The following is a 17,687-nucleotide window of genomic DNA, read 5'->3' as shown; positions in this document are numbered from 1 at the left end:
GTAAGGAAAGGGGGAATCTGTCATGTGAGTGCAGAGATATGACCAGAAGTGACTTCCTGTGTTGTGTGTAAAACGAGCCTGTTTAGGAATCACCAGTATGGTTCTCAGTCTGCTCATGGTCAAGTTAAACAGTTAATGAGAAGAGTGAGTACAGGGCAAACAGGCTCTGCCTCTTGCTGGAGACTCTCTCGGGTTACTGTGCTGAGAACAGAACAATACAGAGACACATGATTGCTGGGCTAAGGCATCTGCAATGAGCAGCCAATGCATCATGCTGGGCAGGAGGCCATAGACCAAAGTTTATAAAGCTTTATTAAACATTTTGAACAGCTGTGCAATGAACAAACAATACTCTGGAAGTTTCACAACCTCATAGCTTGAACTTCCTTGGGACAGCAACAGCCACTTCTGCTGCTCTCCACTATGAGACTGAAGTAAAGACAATCTGATGGCAAAGGGAAGGGAAACCTTTAAAGTTTAGAGACAGTATTTTGCGTTAACCTCTAAGGCTTCTCACAAACCAACCTCTGCCCCAGGTTGGGGGCCTCAAGAGCCATGGCTGCACAGAGTAATGTATGCAGCATGGAGCTCTGCACAGCTGTGGCTGTAGGACTGACCCACCACCACCTAGGCTTCTTGACATCCTTCTGCCAGGGGAGGTGGAGACACCAGGCACTCCTCTAGCCTCCTCCCTTCTCCAGTCAGTAGCACCAGCACCTTCTGTCACCCCTGGCCCAAAAACACTATCACTGAAAATGGCTGAAGCATTTACTGCTTCAAGACATGCCTCTACCTCAGGATCCTCTCCTGCGCTGCCCACACCTGGCTTTTTGGGCTAGCATGAGTTTTATAGGGTGAGGTTCACAGTGGCTTTCAAAACCCCACATCTTGCAGCATACTGGTTCTTTATCCCAACAGTCAATACCTTCATAAGCCCTGGAAATCTAGGAGGAGGGGAAAAGACAGTCTCCACTACCTGTGAGGCTTTATAAAAGCAGCAGCATAACTGAGGCTTTCAGGCTATGATCTCGGAGCACAAGTAGTTCAGAAAGCACTTCGGCAGTGCACGCATCTCTTTGGCAGGCTGAGCAGGTGGAGGTGACTCAACTGCCTCTGGCTCCAGCAGCTTTTGGCCAAGTGCATCTGTGAGCTGTTGAGCTTGCCCCTGATCAGCAAGGTGGGAAGGCTGGCTCCCCACAAAGAGAAAGACGGAGAGAATCTTGTAGCTACTTGAGCAGAATCAGTGGGCCAAGAGCCCTGAGTTAGACCACCGTGGCCTAATGCAGACAAGTGAGTGACATACAACTCCACCACTGTGCAACAGCTGGGCAGAGGCCAGCAGCTCAGTCCTCCACCAGTTCTCAGTTAGGAGGGCTGGTGTCCATTCCCAGTGATACGGGAAGGAAAAGAGATTTCTGCTTCTAAAAAAGCAGGTGGTGCTGCCGGAGTTCACACAGTAAACAAGTCAAATTTCACAGGCAGAGTGGGAGAAATTTACCACTCTAGTCCACACACAGTTACAGGAAACAGGCTGTTTTTACTCCAGTCACATGCCTAACACACCCTCCCTCCTCCCTAGCCCACCCCCTTTTTAAAAGCAAAACAAGAGCCCTCAGCAGACTGGAAGATTATTGTTTTCTAGGTGCCCACTATGCTGGGATTGTGAGCTGATTCTGGTAACTGGGATCCTGTGCAGTGATACAAGAAGCAGTTCCCCCAGCAGCTGTAGCAGATGAGGAATAGAGCTGCCAGGAAGACCAAGGCACAGATTGTGCAAGGTTTCCGTTCCAGGAGGAAACTGAGCAGGTAGAAGCCCATGAACATTGAGTGACTGAACCACAACGCTGGGTTGAGGGGCTTGGGTATGAGCAGGACAGGTAGCAACCACTGAAGGCAGTACATTGTGGCTGGCTGGCTGGGGCCTTGTGGCAGCAGCAATCAGATGTACTCCGGAACAGTCTCCAGCAACTCCTCTGGCAGGAAAGCTGTTCTGTGGGGAGGGGTAAAATGTCAGACTGTCAGAAACAGCAAAAAATCAACATTCTTCTCATACAGCTTCATTTGCTCCCAAGCATCGTATGCTGATGCTTGATTTCCCAGTACTAAATTCTGGTGTGTCTCAGAGCTGGTGGGAAGTTTGCTGCCTTCTGAACCACTCAGCTGGGGACATGATTATCTATTGCTGATGTAGAAGTGTATCCCTTGTGTGCTGTTTCTCAGGCTTTTACCCAGGCTAACAGTTGTGAGACCCTTTTCTTTAGCATAGTGCGGGAACAGAAAGGGACAGGGGGAAACAGAAAGGAATACAAGCTGCCACAGCCTTCCCTACACATGTATTTATCCAAGACTGTCCAAAGACTTGAGTGATGGTACAAAGAAATGCAACTGAGAGGTAAACTATTAGGTGCTACAAAGAAGTGTTAAGGAAGCATTAGTGTAAGAAGTGTCTAGGACGTGTTAAGCGCACAAACTGCTTCCTCCCCAGGCACAGACCCATTATAAAGTCTTCCAGCAGGACAACATAAAATTCAAGCTATACATGTAGCTACTCAAGAAAGCCCCAACAGTGTCCAGGCTGCAAAACAAAGGTGAGGACAGTCCCTGCTTAAAGGATTTATAATCCTTGCCAATCAGCTAAAGTCAGATAAGACAAAGTATGTGAATAGATCAAAGACGGGACAGTCTCAAAATGGCAATTTTCATAAGTGCTGTAAACACAGGATTTCCTCACTTGGATTATTATAAAACCCTGTGGAAACAGTGAGCTTTAAGGGCTTCTCCAACCAGGGATGGCAGCACACTACAAGTCCAGAAAAGATGCTTCTACCTTTAGCAACCACATCAACTGTACTGTGTAGGGTTTTTTTCCTTTCTAAGCAGTACAAACATCTTCATCCAAGAATTTCACATGGCTTTAAAAATAATAAATTCCTCACAGGTGTTTTTACAGAGCCAGAACTGTTGAACGGGGGCAGAATAGTGGAGTTTAGCAGCCTAGGATAGCAATAGCAGGTCAGGCTAGAAGATACTAGTACTGTTGGGAGGGAATAAGTGGAAGTTTTCCTTCAGCTCATGCAGTAAAGAAACCATGAGAAGAAGGTACTCCTAGCTTATTACCCCAAAAAGGCAAAACCATGCAGGGGAATGCTGGAAAAGGGAAGAGCTTGGGAAGCACGCTCTTCCCTGCTATCCTGCAGCACATCATGATGACATGCAGCAACACTGAACAAAGCAGCTGCCAGCCAGGGTACAGAAAGACAGGCGAGAGGACAGCCCCAGCCTTGCAGAATGCCACAGCCTCACCCCCACTAAGCAGAGCCTGATCAGAACAGCTTCTTGCAGCAATCCTTTTATCTGAAAATACTCAACAGAGTAGTGCTCTGTCAGAAGGATGAAGGGCTGAGCCGAGCCTGTTAGGATTACAACTGGGGGGGTTGGAAGGTTAGTAGGATGAAGGAGTGAGAAGGTAAACAAACAGCGCATTCCGCTGGCTCCTGTTGGCAGGAGAAGGGATCTCCTGGCGAAGGGAGGGAGAATGAGGGATTGCACAGAAAAGCCAAGAGAAAACCACACATGGTTCTCTTCCAAAAAAACACTGAGGTCAGACTTGTCTTACAGCTCTGCAAGCTCGTAGGTACCAACCAGCTCTGTTGTCAAAAGCAGGAAGCATGCTGCCATCCACTGTGTTCTTAGCAGCAGGATCTATTTTAATGTTAGTGAGAGAGAATGCAGGCCAAAATCTCCACCAGGGCAAACAGATTAAGAATATTTGGGGAAAGTATGTTGTGCTGGTGCTCCTGCAAGACAGTGTTCTCCAGCACAGAGAGGGCAGCTGGGGTTCAATTAGTAAAACAAGCTGCAGTTAGGCAGGCAAAGAATAAGGAAGAAGTTATTTTACATTGCAATATGGATAAAGTAAAGTTAAAGGAATAAAACTCCCAGTGTTAGTCCTGTTTTATGCAGGTCACTCACTCGTATCTGTAAGGGCAAGTCTAGTCCCAAGCCTGTTTCCCTCATCTATAAACTGGAAATAAGGATTACTTATTTCATAACAAAACATGCTGTCTGCTAGCCTTTGTGAATTGCTTAGATGTTTCTGGAGTAAAAGTACTGCAGAAGTATTAGATAACTTTTTTCCAAGGGGAAGAATGGAGAGAAAAGATTTAGCAACAAATATTTGAACAGAAAGGTAATTCAACCCCACCACCCAACTATTTAGTTCAGATTGCATTGAATACAACAAAGTTGTACCAAATCAATGATCTGCAGCCACCTTAATCCTCCTGAAATGTTCCTTCCTTGAATTTTCCTACAGTCTTCCCCAAGTGCTCCAAACATTGAGTAGTACAAATCACTGCATAAGCATTACGTCATACTTTTGCTAGATCCAGCAGTCACATCAGCTTGACTTCTGTACCTGGACGTGTGCGGCAGTCTTTGGGTCACCTGTTCTTGAAGCTTTAGTTTGAAGTGCCTACAGACAATAGCTTTGGGCTTTCTGTCTCTAGAGTAAAGAAATGAATAAAAACCAACCTCAGATGATGTGTCTGTCAGAAGAGCACAAGGCTGGAACAAAGCTCTAGAATCTTCCAGGACTAATGTCATCAATCTCTCAGCTTTAATAAGGCCACGTGTCACTATTGAGCCTTTAGCCTCCAAACTTTACAACTGACTGCAGTTTAAGAGTATAATTATAATTTGTGATGTAGCTGCATTTCACTCCATGGTCTGGCCTCCTCACCACAGCAAAGACGTAAGTGATAATGCTCTAAACAGTAAGTTGATTCTAAGCGTGTAAGCATTACCTAAATGCTTCCTACAAACACAAATCCATCTCAGAACAAGTTACCCACTTTTAAATATTGGTATTTCCTGCAAAAGCCACTTGCTTGTAGCAATCAATGCAACCACTCTGCAGAATAAAGAACCATTTAATAGTGGTTATTTTTACTATGAAGTTTCAGTGTCAATGCTCTTCAATCTGCAAACCTCTTGGACTTCTAACAAATGCAGACGTTCAAACAGTTAGTCTTGTATCTGTAGTCAGTTTGCTTGTATTTTCACGTGCCCATTTGCTATCCACCAGTTAAAGCTTAAAGACCCTTTGTCTGCTGTATCCCACAGCTGATCCTAGATGAAGTCCCTACTACTTGAGACTTCTGCAGCTCTATCTTCCTCAAGGGACTTTCCACTAGTAAGATACATACTCTTCCTAGCTCTTCACTGGAGATTCCTTTATACAGCTGGCAATGAGACCGAGCTCTCTTTCCACGCTATCAATCAAAGAGAAACAGCATCTCCTGCTATCAACTCTAACGAGCAGGGAACTATCACTCACCTTGGTGCCCAGGATAGGCAGTCCCTTCTTGAAGCCATAGCAATATTCCATTTTGCCTAGATTCTCAAGCAAGGTGAAACTTGCAAATGAAAAATTCCTACCTTGTTGTCTTTGTCCCCTCCTCATGATCCAAGCTAAAGATTACCACGTCCCAGAGCAAATAAGAACCTGTCACCCAACAGTATTTCTACCAGCTCCCTGTTTCACAACTGCATCCTGCTTTTCCTCAACCAGTTGCTCTTGTTCTCCCCTGCCTGACTCATCTCTTTCCTTAGCCAGCCTGGTGTCTTGCTATCCTCAAGACTGCTTTCATGCTCCTGCCCCAGTCATCTGACTTGGCAGCCACTCATGTTTACCAGACAGCTCCTTTTCATCGCACCACCACTGCCTCCTCTCGCTCCTCTGCAGCTCTTAGCCACTTGAACTTGCTTCAGACACCTCCTTAGCATAGCGCAGGCCATGCTCCCGCTGCTCTCCCTGCAGTCAGCTCTTGGCAGCTCCATCTGATCTCCACGTGCTACTAGAGCCTCCTCCTTGCCAGTTCCTGCAGGCAGAGGAGCAGCCTGGGGAGGTTCCCCGCACACCTCATTAGTAAGCAAACACCAATACTTTTCCACATGCTTATTAATTGGCTTCCATCGTGTTCACAGCCCTTCCTTCTGTCATCTTCCCTCCCAAGACCATTCAAAACCAGCAGGTCCTACTGGCATATGTTTGTAGGGAGGATTTTCAAATTTCAGTGTGAGGGCAGCGGCACACCTTTCCCAGCCAGAAACAAAACTTTAATTATGACAAGTCAAAAGTGAGTAGCACAGTGCAAGTCTGTAGTGCTTTGCAATGGATCAGTCATATTTTAGAATAAATCCATCTGAGGAGCCAGCAAGCTCTTCCTTGATATTCTAGAAGCTAATTCAGCAACTGAGCAGCTAAGACGTGTTCCTACACCAGAGGTTCTATACATAAGTATGCCAACACCAAGCCTGTACCTTTCTCAAGAATGTCTTAATTCCTTAACAGTCCATTTACCCTAACAGGGGAGAATAATCAGCCTGCTTTCACTAAGCACTTAAAAGGTAAGCTTGTTCAGACCTTATTAAGGCAGCTATTAAGCCAGTACTGTCCACAAGGAACTTCCCCAGCAGGTGCTCCAGAAACAGTCACCCAGGCTGGCAGCCGAACAGTCTGCAATAAAAGACCAAGTACCCTTTTTATTGGGTGGTGGTGGTGGTGCCAATCTCCCCCTTTTCCAGAAGCCAAAGTTTCTGCTTGGGAATGAAAAGCCACATTGTCTAGATAAAAATCTCTCAAGTTACACAGTGCACATAAACTCACGAGTAAGCCTCAGGGACTTGCACTGAGTTTCTCACCGATAAGGCTCACCTGTAGTACAGTTTGCTTAAAATTGTTTAAATCAAAAACCCTGTCACAGCCATGTAACTTGAACTGATGTGTGTGGGCAGTGCTTCACGTTGCCAGCATGTGTTCAAAACCAGCTCCCAAATACCAGGTAGCACCCAAAAGGGCTGCTAAAAAATACACAGTATCCAAAGCATTGGGGAAAAAAAAAAGAGGCAAAAGAGCTACCAAGTGATGAGTTTGAGGAGTTCAGCTAAGAAAAGCAACAGTAGACCAGCTTTCTAGATGCCAACCCTCCCTCTTAAAAAAAAAAAAAAAAAACAAACCAAGAACCATTAGAACCATTAGCTGTTCAAACTTTTAAGACCTATTTGCAGTATCAGTGATTTAACTTCTTCAGGGGTTTTTTTGGCCTTGCTGCTGTCTTTTCTATTTTTTTAAAGCTTTATCTGCTGGTATGACTCAGCTGGAAAAAGTGAGCCTTCAATTTTTGCAAAGGCCTTACCCCAGTCTTTGATAAGTTGATCCCTTGAACACTTGATGTAGACTCAGAAATGGTGCAATATAATTGCAAACAGTTTCCAAAAGAGCAGCAAATCCTTGACTAACCAAGCCTCGGGTTACAAAGTGTTCTGATTTCTCAAGCTAGAGACAAACCAAAGCAACTGATTTCATGAAAAGCGGAGGCTTTCTGTTGAGGCACTCTTTTCATCACTTCCATAGCTGCTCTCCAAGCTTTGTTACCGATTGGGGGATTGATTAGCCTGTGTCCAGAGGTACAGCAGTGCCCGCTCCATTTGGACTGCAGTGCACTCACAGCACCAGGGTGAATAAACCTCCACCTGTGAGCACGAAGGCAGCAGTATGATCCTTGTTTCTCTGAACAGTAAATCACAGGAGCAGAACCTTAAGTCAGCCAGTTCTGTGGTGGGAAGAGATGTCAACATCAACAGTTGGCATCTGAAGTATCAATGCTTTCATTTGTACTAATTTATTAATTCTCAGTGGTCCTTATTCTCACCCTCTGCCTTTGTTTAATTGCCAAAGGTCATGAATTCCAGGCCCATTCCAAGTTCCCTGAAAAACATAATTATTTTGAGTTTTAATTTGGGTCTCTTCTCTACCTTTTGTGCCTTCGACAGGCTTCAGAATTCTGAATACAGCTTGATAAAGGCCAGTTTTCTGTGTCTCGGGTAAAAAGAGGCAAAAATGCAGTATTGGCAAGGGGTTCTGGGGAGTTATGACATATAGGTTGGGAAGGCAAAGGTTACTCTGCTATGACAGCATTTGCAACATCAATTGTAACATTTCAGTACAGGGGTAATGAAGTATAGAAGGGTTCAGTGTGTTGTGGACTGCATCTAAGAGCTTAGTTTTTCATCTTCTCTTGCACTTGCACGTTTGGTATGTAATGACCAATGTTTGTACAGCAGAACGGCTTGTAAACTCGCTTTGCAACTGGCTCAAAGGGTCCACGGGGTCGCAGAGAGAGTGCCTGGCCGGGCACAGCAGCACTGCGGAGTGCTGTGTTCTCTGCTGGACAAAACGATGTCAGGGAGTTGCCATGCTCTGGGGAGAAACGGGCCCGAGTTTGCTTTTGGAAGGTGCTAGAGCGAGCTGCGAGACGTTGCTGACTGAGAACAGAGGCACAGCGGGGTGGAAAGAGAGCCTTGGCGATGGGGGGGAAGCATACGGTGGTGTTGTTTTCATGTTAGGTCGGCAATACTCTGAGCATGCTCGCGGGCGGCTGAAACCGGCTCTTTTATAACCCGCGCACGCTTGGCTACGGGAGCGCGGCTCTCCCGCCGCCACGGCACTGGGAAACCCCCGAGCCCTTCCTCCCGGTCCCCGAAGTTAGCCAATTGTCACCCCCCGCTTGCCCGCTGACAGGGCGAACGCCGCGCCGAGGCCGGGCGGGACGCGGATGGCTTCGGGGGGGGGGGGGGGTGTCCTCTCCCCGCCCGCCGCCGGCCCGCAGGCAGGCTGGGCCCCGGCGGCGGCCCCCCGCCCGCCCGCCCGCCCGCTCCCCTCCTCCCGCCCCCCCCCCCCCCCCGCGGCCCGTACTCACGGCGCGGTGCCGCCGCCTCACGCCGCCATCGCGGGCCCGCCCGCGTCGCGCCCTGAGGAGGGAAGGGAGAGGCCGCCCGCGGAGCCGGCCGCGCCGCCCGGGGGACGCCCCCCGCCTGCGCGCCCCGACACGGCGCCGCCGTCCCACCAGGGCCCCGCCGTGGCTGCCTGCCGCCCGCCTGTCCGCGGGGCCTGCACCGGACCGCACCGGACCGGCCCCTCCGCGGAGCAGCTCCGCCGCGGGCCCGCGCGCCGCCGCTGGGGGGGGGGGGGGGGGGGGGGGCGGGCGAGGCGAGTGGGGGAGCGCCGCTCCGTCAGGCGGCTGCGCGGGCAGCCCCGGAGGGCGGGCAGTGCGCCTGCGCGGCGGGGGGCGGCGGGTAGTGCGCCTGCGCGGGGCGGGGTGAGGTCAGGCGGCGCAGGGCGCCGGCGCGCGCCTCCCGTGGTGTTTCTTGAGCGCTTTCTTGCTCTTTTAAAAACTATATGTATTTTTTTTTTAACGTAAAGTACCGCTTGCACGCTTCTTTGCACCGCGTGGCATGATTCTTGCAGGTTTGTCTTGCGTGGGCGTGCAGCTGGCACGCTTTGCACTGTGTGTGCGTGCCGTTGCAGGCTGCCTGCGCGGTGCAGCGTCCTTCTGGCTTGCCTTGTTCCGTGGCACGCTCTTCACACAGATTTTTGCGTGCTGCTTCGCACTTTGTGGCGTCCTGTTTGCCTGCTTTCTAGCGTGTTGCAGGGCACTGCAGTTTTGCATGCAGCTTGCACGATTCTCTGCACGGTGGCCGGCTTTTTGCATGCTTTCTTACATGTTGCGTGCTGTTTGCAGGGTTTTCTTTTCGTGCAGTTGGCATTTGTCCTTGTACGCCATTGCGCGCGTTCACGTGCTCACAGAGTTTGCGCTGTGTGGCACGCCGAGTCCATGCTTTCTTGCGTTCCATTGCATACTATTTTTAGGCTTGCTTGCATGCTGCTTCCTTTTCATACGTGGCAGTGCACTTTTGTTGCTGACTTAGGCCTGTCGAGCCCCAAGGGGCCCCAGTTTGCTGCAGTAGGTGGGCACCTGCAGCCCTGTGCACCACCCACTGCCCAGTCCCTGCCTGGTGCTACCTCTCGAACGTAGAGCAGAGACAGCTCCATGGCCTCTCCCCTTAAACACTTTTATTTTTGATGTCACTTGCTGGCAGCCCTCTGGCCAAGCATCACTGGGCTGGCAGCAAAGCCTGGGCTGCTGCAAGCAGCCCAGCTCCAGCCCTTCTCTCTGCAGACACCCAGCAGCGGGTTACCAAGCACAGTTCAGCCATGCTCAGCTCCAGCTGGCTTCCCAAGGAGGCCATGCAGGGAAGAGAGGGAAATAGTCTAGGAAAAAAAACCCTAAACACTTAAGATTTGCGGTTTTCCCAGCAATTTAAAACCCACCCAGCTGTGGTTGCAGGGGGTGCCCGCTTTTCCCCACAGGATTTTCCACTTGGCTGACCCATGCTTTTGGTGGATGTGATAAGACTTGACTACCTCAATGGCCCAGCAGGCATGAATCCGGCCAGGCACAGTTTCCCTCCTGCTCTGCCATTATTCTGGGCTGACCTCTTTACGGGCTGTTTAAATTCCCGGTTTATGGCACTGCATGGGAATGGCCCCAAAGCCTTTGGCTGATGCCAGCTCCGGCACCCTTTGCCCGTGGCAGCTCCCAGCTGGCCCTGGCACAGGCTGCCCTCGTCATCCTCAGCATGGGGACCTTTTTTCCTGCAAAAGTGACGGCTGGGTTTGCAGCAGTGCCGTGTTTCTTGCACTATTTTTGGCTGGTTTGGCTTGCGGTGCCAGCTGTGTCCGTGGGCACTGGCCTTGGCGCTCGGGGGGGCTTTGCTGGATCCCACATAACCCCCGTGGCACACAGGCTTCGCCTGGGGAGCCAGGCTGGGGGGGACCTTGGCCACTCTGAGCTGCTCTGGCACGTGCTGATGGTTGCAGTCTGCAGAATTTATCCTGGACCCAGCCTGAAACAACTTGAGGTCTCCAGATCCTTTTGCAAACTGCAATGTGGACCCTCGTGCCTGACTCCTGGCCACGTCCCCCTGCCCCTGCACTGCTGTGGGAGCTGTGCGCTCGCTTGCATTTTGTTTGGTTGTAGTTCTAGCTTTCTATAAAGAAATTCTGTTTTGCGCTTGAAGCCTGGCTAGCAGAGCTGCAGCAGCAGTCCTGTGGCTGGAAGCAGCATGAGCTCCCAGCAAGCATCCTTCTCAGCAAGCAGGGATAGAGAGGGATCGTCCCAAACTCATGTATTTCAGCAGTTCTGCAGGCTGCATGGAGCCATCCAGTGGAGTGGATCCATAAGGAACTGCAGAGAGAAGGGCATAGGAAAGGTAATCCGAGGCCAGTGGGAACAGACTGTTCTATGCAGGACAGGAGGCAATGGGGTTTTTATGGTCTTCCTGTTCAGGTGGAAGCTTTTAAAGGACCTCGGGCTGGGCTTTGCTTTGATTGTGGGGAAGACTTCTTCTAATGATTTCCTTGGGCTTTGTTTAGCTGCCTGTAGCCGGTTCGCCATTCCTGTCACAAAAGCCACATCTGAGATGCAAAGGACGTACCCCTGAAAACAGCACCATCGGAGGCCGAGCAGCACCACCAGGGTCCTCTCGCTGCTCTCTGTGAATCACAGCAGAGGCAGTACCTTGTATTTTATGAAAATAACTGAAGAGCGCAGTGGTGCCAGTGTTCCTGCATTCCCACTCCAGGGAAAACTAAGACTGGTGCCCACCAGCAGAGCCCGTGTGGCCACAGCTCAGCACTTGCGGTCTGCTGAGCCCAGAGGCTCCCTGAAGCTTTGGGGACACCGTGGGTGCAGGGGAGCCATCGGGCAGATGTGCAGAAATGATACTGAGGAGGCAGAGGAGAATCTTGTCCTGCAGCAGAGGGGTAAGCAGGTGGAGGGGTTTCAAAATGCTGCAAATAGAAGCTGGAAGCAAGAGAAGCTTTTTACTGAGAAAGAAAATAAACCCTTGCCATGGCTGAGGGGACCAACATACACTATGGCCAACAATTAATTTGCAAACTGGCTCAAATGTGGTGAAGTGTGGCAGGAGGGAGCTGTGGAAGGTAAGATGGTAGAGCAGATGAACCCATCTCTTCGCAGCACATCACACCCCTTCCCCTTACCATGCCTGCATCTCCTCCCAGCTGACTCGGGTAGTGTGCTAGAGACTTAGCAGCTCACAGAGTCTTACAGGGTCAACTCTGCCTCTGAGGTTGAGAAAGTAAAACCAACCAGGAGCAGCACAAATGTACAAAACAGCTCAAGTTTACTGCTAGCATCATTCCCAGCACATAAGTTACCCCTCTCCCAAACAGAAGTCTTACACCTTTCCCAATCCCGTAGCACTGAGTTCAGTAGTCATTGGGCTTAGAGCCGATTCCCATCTTAATGATGGAAGCAACCCCTCAGCCTGTTGGATCCCAAAGAGAGATGTAGGCAGCAAAACGGAGCAGGCTGCTTCCAGCAAAGACAAGAGGCAGCAGTGCTCTGCTCCCTGGGTCTCCCCACAGAGCCCTGCGGCCAGCACTGGCTGCCCTGGTTTCTCTCAGAGGGGAGGCACCCCCCTGAATTTGCGGATGATGTTGGCCAGCCGCTTGGCCAGCCCTCCCCGGCTCGGCTCTTCCACGTGAAACGTTCTGGTCAGCAGGTTGTAGAAGGAGCCGTAGCACACTGCCACCACGGTGCAGGTCAGGCAGATGACATTATAAGGCATGCTGAAATCTGGCGTCGGCAAGTTCACCAGCAGCGGCTCCGTGTACAGGCGCACAAAATAGCTGGAGCCATCAGAGGAAGGAAACCTGGAGAGTGGAAGCAGGGAAGAGTGTGTCAGCCCGCACAGGACCACCGCTTCGTGCTCACCAGACAGGATAGCAGCGGCCGGCAGCCCGCTGGCACTGCGGTATAGCCCCGCTCCCCAGCACAGGCACACTCACAGTGAGGTGAAGAGAGGACTCTGCTCCACATCCACGTCCTTCATTGCAATGATGCTGGGCACCAGGGCACTAAGCACAGATGAACTAAGGAGACAAAGGACACGCTAGTGTCAGTCCTGCCAGCAAAGAGATGGCAAGAGTTTTTCCTGTCCCCAGAGACCTGGGCAGCAAGTCCTGCACAAGGCCCAGGAAGGGATGAGGAGCTGAGGTATGTCGTTACCTGACGTAAAAGCCATGATTGGGGTCAGGCGTGTACTCTGTCCACTTCAATAAGGCCCTCTCAAACTGGATTGTGATCTTGGTGACAGAGTTGGCTGGCAGCTGGATCAGCATTTCTAAGAGGTGAGGCCGTCTCCGGTCCTGGGCTGGCTGGTAGTGGATATAACCTAACCCCAAAGAGATGTGTCAGTGACACTGAGGCGACCCATGTCTAATCTCATGCTGCCTGGACATCTCCCGTGGGGTGGGTGCTCCTGCTTCCACTGTCCTGGGAGAGGTTTTCTGGGCAAGTGAAGATGCACAGGTAACAAAGATCATGTGTTAAAGCTAAATCTGGTTGGTCTTTAGAGCTGATGACCCGTGAAACTCGGGTGTTCATAAGGAAAGGTACAAATCCAAAATAAGACCCAGTCATCAGTTTTACACTGAGCCTCCTTTACTACAAAAATCAATTCACTTTGGTTTAGACCCTTGTTGGATTATGAAACACCATCCATGTGCCTATTACAAAAGAGACTTAATAAAGTCTCATCTGCTGTGAGCACTGAACTGAAGGCTAGGAAAACATCCCAAGACATTTTATTTCCAGTCCAATTTCCCACTGATCACTGAGGCCCAAGGGAGGGACCAAGCCATCTCTGGAACGAGCTGCTTGAGCCAAGGGAATCGTGTGGCATGTGCTCCCAGGAGAGTTTACTTACTTGGCTTGTTTTCCTTCCCCTTCGTGATGATAGTCAGAGTGTGCACATAGAGTCGCAGATACCACGGCACAGTCTCCAGCAGGATCACGGGGAATGCCCGGTACGGGTGAGTGTTGTAGATGAGAGTGCTGATCTCTCCAGTCTGCAGACCATAGCCACTCACATAGCGCTGAGCATGGAGTATGGGTGTCGGCAGCTCCGCTGCGAAAGAGAAAAGGACATAGGAATGGAGGGTCATGCCAGGTGATTTTTAGGCCTGGAGCACTGACCAGTGGTGCAGGTGGAGTGAAGTTCTGGTCACTCACAGCTGTCTTGGGGCCGCTTCCACTTCAGCTGCACATTGAGGCTGCGAGATGTATTGAAGAGCGAGGGGCTCAGCAGGTCATAGACAGCATAGGTTCTCTTGTCTCCCTGGACAATAGCTTCGTGTACAGATGCCGGAGGGGGAGTCACTTCCAGTAACTCCTTTTCCTGAGAAAGCAAATAAACCGTGAAAGGAAAAGTGCGCCTTGAAGCAACTGGCAGTGCTGGGCAAAGCCCCTCTTGCTGGCCCGCAGCTTTCCCACCCAACAGCCAGCTCAGCACTTTTACTAACACCACCACACTTATCCCTGCAGTCCTGCTCAGGGGAAGGAAACCACCTCCCTTTGTTAGCCGCGGAGGGTTCCTGGGGGGCCCAGCCATGCACAGGGTGGAGGCGAGGATGTTTCAGAGTCACAGGAAGTGGCTGAACTGAGGGAGCAGGGTGTTCTCTGGTCCATGAGCATTACCTTGTTCTTAGGGGAGATGTCAACGTAGACTTTGCTCTGTGATGCCAGAGGACATGCATCAGTAAGTGTGCGAGAGAACATCTTAAAGAGAGACCAGTCTGTGGGAAGCAAAGTCAGTGGCAGGTGGAATGAAGTGCTGCAGGCTGGGGGCACTCGAGGACCACAGTGCACTGCTGTCGAGCTTACCTTTCTTTCCTTGGCCGCTGGAAAAGGTGTCAAACACCACAGTGAGGGTCTGTCTGAGCTCCCAGGACACAGCCAGGCAGGAGGCATCCTGGACAAGAGAGAGACAGGTGGCTCTGATCACACCTTGTGGAGGGGAAGGACACAAGGATGGAGCTGGAATTCCACTGGGACTGCAAGAATCCCATCGGGATGCAGGTGAGACCAGAGAAGCAGGACGACAGCTGTTAGACACAGTGAACCCACCGCAGGGGAGCTGGGCAAACCAGTGTGTCACCTTGCAGTGTCACAAGAAGGCTTTGGATTTTCTCTTGGGGGTGTTAAAGGAGGGAGCTCTGAGCCTCGCACTTACCCTGCAGATGGGGCGGATGTGCACTGCCTGCGAGTGGTAGCTGCTGTGGAACAAGCGCTCAGCCTTCAGCAGCACAGCAAGCCCAGCCTGCAGGGTGAAAAGGAGAAACTCAGCCCCAGGTCTGTTCTCTGCTCCCACTGAGAGAAAGGCCCTGCTAAGACTTCCCAGTGCACGCTCCCGGATTGCTGTTGGGAGCCCAGCTCTATCGGGAGTGGACCGACAAGGCAACAGGACTTGCCATTACCTTTGAGCCACATGGCAGCAGCTTCTTCCAAGGAGTGAGGTTCTCTGTGCAGACAACCTCCCGGGGCAGGACAGCATATCGCAGGAGATGGTGATCTGTCCCTGGGCAGGGAGGTAGAGGGTCAACAGGCTGGTACTGCTACAGGCATGAGAACAGAAGCAGACCTGTTCCACCCCCCAGTGTACCCCACAGCCCACCACCCTCTCAATATGCCTGAAATGCCACGAGCTCAATCAGGAATAGATCCCACTCTGTTCAGAGTGATTTGGAAAGAGTAAGTAAGGGTATATTCTAGCAGATTGTTTTCATGAGTGCCTTAAATGCTCTAGCCGTCACTGCTTCATAAAATACTCTTCAGAGAGACAGACGAGGCCCTGGGAGCATGTGCCATGTACTCCTTGTGGGTTTCCTCTGTTCAAATCTAAGCCTCATTTGTAGGGAGAGGAAGTGCTTCCAGGAGGAGGTTAACAGACCCTGTTGTACACACCCAGACCCAGGACCTGCGCCCTGACTCCCTGTAGTGGCATGGGGCAGAACTAAAGCTAGAGGCAAGAGTGAGAGGGCAGAGCTGGGCAGCCAAGTGCAGGCAGGGCTCACCGTTGGCTAAGCCCAGGGGTTTGAAGGATGCTGTTGGAGTGACTGTGTTGGTCGAGTCAATGAAGTTGAGAGAAGCACAGAAAATTCCTGAGAGGATGTTACTCAGTTCTTTCCAGGCTTTGTCAACACTGTGTGAGAACAGATACCAGGGATTACTCAGCAGCTCAAATCCTCAGAACAACAAGCATTAAGTCAGTAACATTCAATAAATACACTGGGGTGACCACGCTGGCTTTCAGAAGCTGCAAGGAGCGTGTAGGCAGAGGCTGCTGGTCATGCACTGTTCAGCTCTCCTGGTATTTTATTCTAACGCGTGAGATCTGGGGGACATTCACTGCAGGGGCAGCCCCCGGGGTGGCAACGCTTCACACAGCTGGGGATCTGGTGATAGGTGCAGCTGGTACGCAAGGAGAGGGGCTGGCAGAGCAGGGAGCATGTGGGAGGTGACATGTAGTTCATGGGGAAGAGGCTGCGAGACCTAAAGCAACACCTTGGTGCAGCTCTGAAGGCTGACCCAACCGGCAGACATGGAACAAGCCATTTGTAGGGAGGAGAGAGCTCTGCGAGTCCATGCAGAGCTGCTGTGGCTCAGCCGGCGGCTGTGTGCTAAGGGAGATGGTGACAGGTATCAGACAGGAGTCAAGGGAAGCGAGTCAGGGATGAGAGGTCAAGGTACAGCCCCATAGTATTAGTGCAGTGAGGGGTTTGTCATCACAGAGCCCGTAAGGGAACTACTTGCTCCTTTAGCGAACAAGGGTTTGCCCTCAGCACCGCATCCTGCCCTGCTCACTGAGCGGGGCTACGTTCTGCTTTTCCTTAGAGCTGCTCCTGGGGTCGCGGGCCCGTTATTCCAGCAGACGTTTTCCAACCCAGGAGGCCCCCACGCACGCCACGGCTGCCTCGCGCAAGAAGGGTGACGGCTCCCGGGAGCGGTGGCCGCGGAGGGGACGCCCCGGGACGGACCCACGGCCGGGGTACCTACTCGGTGACGGTGGGCTGGAACCAGACCCAGAGCTCGGCGCCGGCGGGTGCCTGGAGGGGCGGCTGCCCCCAGGCCCGGGTACGCCAGAAGCCCTGCGTGAGGGCCAGGTGGAGCTCCCGCACGCCCAGCGCCGCCACCAGCCGCCCCAGCGCCTTCGGGAAGAGCCTGTAGTGAGAGACTGCAGGCGGCGTTAGCCCCCGCCCTCCCGGCCCCTTCTCCTGACCTCACACCAGGGCCCGGCCAAACATGACGTCATCCCCCGGCGCTACCCCTGCTCGCGTCGCTGCGCCGAGCCCCCTCATGCTGACGTCACCGCAACCCCCAGCCTGCCCCCACCCCCCCCGTCGCCTCGCTCTACCCGGTTCCTCCTCACCTCAGCGCCCCCCAACGCGGCGGACCCGCCCCGCCTCTGACGTCACCCCAGCGCGTGCCATCACGTCGCCCCGCGAAACGGCTCCGCCCCCTGCGCCGCGCCCCAGCCAATAGCGGCCCGCCCTGCCCCCGGCCCCGCCCCGCCCTACCCGCGCCCCGCGGCAGGTCGGCGTCCCATCGCGTGCGGAACTGGAAGGTGGCGGCCACGTCGCCGGCGGGCAGCGGGCTCAGCAGCAGCTCCTCCCGCAGCGCGTCCCGCCGCGCCCGCCCGGGCCCCGCCGCCGCCAGCAGCAGCAGCGGCAGCACCGCCGCCGCCATCCCGGCGCCCGCCCGCCCCTCCGCCGGCTTCCGCCCCTCCGCCGGCTTCCGCCCCTCCGCCGGCTTCCGCCCCTCCGCCGGCTTCCGCCCCTCCGCCGGCTTCCGCCCCTCCGCCGGCTTCCGCTTCCGGGGTCGCCATGGAGACGCGGCGCCGCAGCCCCGGCCCGGCCCGCGGCCGGAGGGTCTTCCTCTGGCGGGGTCTGCGAGCTGAGGAGCGGCTGCGAGGAGCAG

General features: G+C 52.6%; 2 protein-coding genes across 6 annotated transcripts; both read right to left on the bottom strand.

Moving 5' to 3' along the window:
- Positions 1-294: 294 nt before the first annotated feature.
- Positions 295-8,971, bottom strand: BLCAP (BLCAP apoptosis inducing factor). 5 transcript variants are annotated; one of them, XM_052789240.1, is made up of 3 exons: positions 8,763-8,971; positions 6,428-6,520; positions 295-1,990 (listed from the first exon to the last, which is right to left on the bottom strand). In XM_052789240.1, exon 3 carries the CDS (start codon positions 1,900-1,902, stop codon positions 1,639-1,641), a length of 264 nt encoding a protein of 87 aa, XP_052645200.1. In that variant the 5' UTR covers positions 1,903-1,990; positions 6,428-6,520; positions 8,763-8,971; the 3' UTR covers positions 295-1,638. The 5 variants fall into 5 exon arrangements, with proteins under 5 accessions (XP_052645200.1, XP_052645190.1, XP_052645180.1 ...); XM_052789230.1 differs by lacking the exon at positions 6,428-6,520 and adding an exon at positions 4,377-4,504; XM_052789220.1 differs by lacking the exon at positions 6,428-6,520 and having other exon boundaries at positions 8,763-8,966.
- A 3,063-nt stretch (positions 8,972-12,034) lies between these two features.
- PIGT (phosphatidylinositol glycan anchor biosynthesis class T) lies at positions 12,035-17,476 on the bottom strand. The gene is made up of 12 exons (XM_052789191.1): positions 17,288-17,476; positions 16,767-16,944; positions 15,785-15,912; positions 15,188-15,288; positions 14,944-15,030; positions 14,595-14,682; positions 14,409-14,506; positions 13,944-14,109; positions 13,639-13,839; positions 12,939-13,104; positions 12,719-12,802; positions 12,035-12,583 (listed from the first exon to the last, which is right to left on the bottom strand). Exons 1-12 carry the CDS (start codon positions 17,454-17,456, stop codon positions 12,331-12,333), a joined length of 1,719 nt encoding a protein of 572 aa, XP_052645151.1. The 5' UTR covers positions 17,457-17,476; the 3' UTR covers positions 12,035-12,330.
- Positions 17,477-17,687: the final 211 nt, after the last annotated feature.

Source organism: Harpia harpyja, chromosome 1, assembly GCF_026419915.1.
Source record: "Harpia harpyja isolate bHarHar1 chromosome 1, bHarHar1 primary haplotype, whole genome shotgun sequence".
Classification (NCBI taxonomy): domain Eukaryota; kingdom Metazoa; phylum Chordata; class Aves; order Accipitriformes; family Accipitridae; genus Harpia; species Harpia harpyja.
This window is presented reverse-complemented; position numbering and strand designations above follow the sequence as displayed.

Coding starts and splice junctions, on each gene's coding strand:
- BLCAP (XM_052789240.1), bottom strand. CDS start 1,902: ATGTACTGCCTTCAGTGGTTGCTACCTGTCCTGCTCATACCCAAGCCC.
- PIGT (XM_052789191.1), bottom strand. CDS start 17,456: ATGGCGGCGGCGGTGCTGCCGCTGCTGCTGCTGGCGGCGGCGGGGCCC. Junction 14,110..14,408: donor ACATCTCCCCTAAGAACAAG/GTAATGCTCATG, acceptor TTGCTTTCTCAG/GAAAAGGAGTTACTGGAAGT. Junction 12,803..12,938: donor AATCATGGCTTTTACGTCAG/GTAACGACATAC, acceptor TTGTCTCCTTAG/TTCATCTGTGCTTAGTGCCC.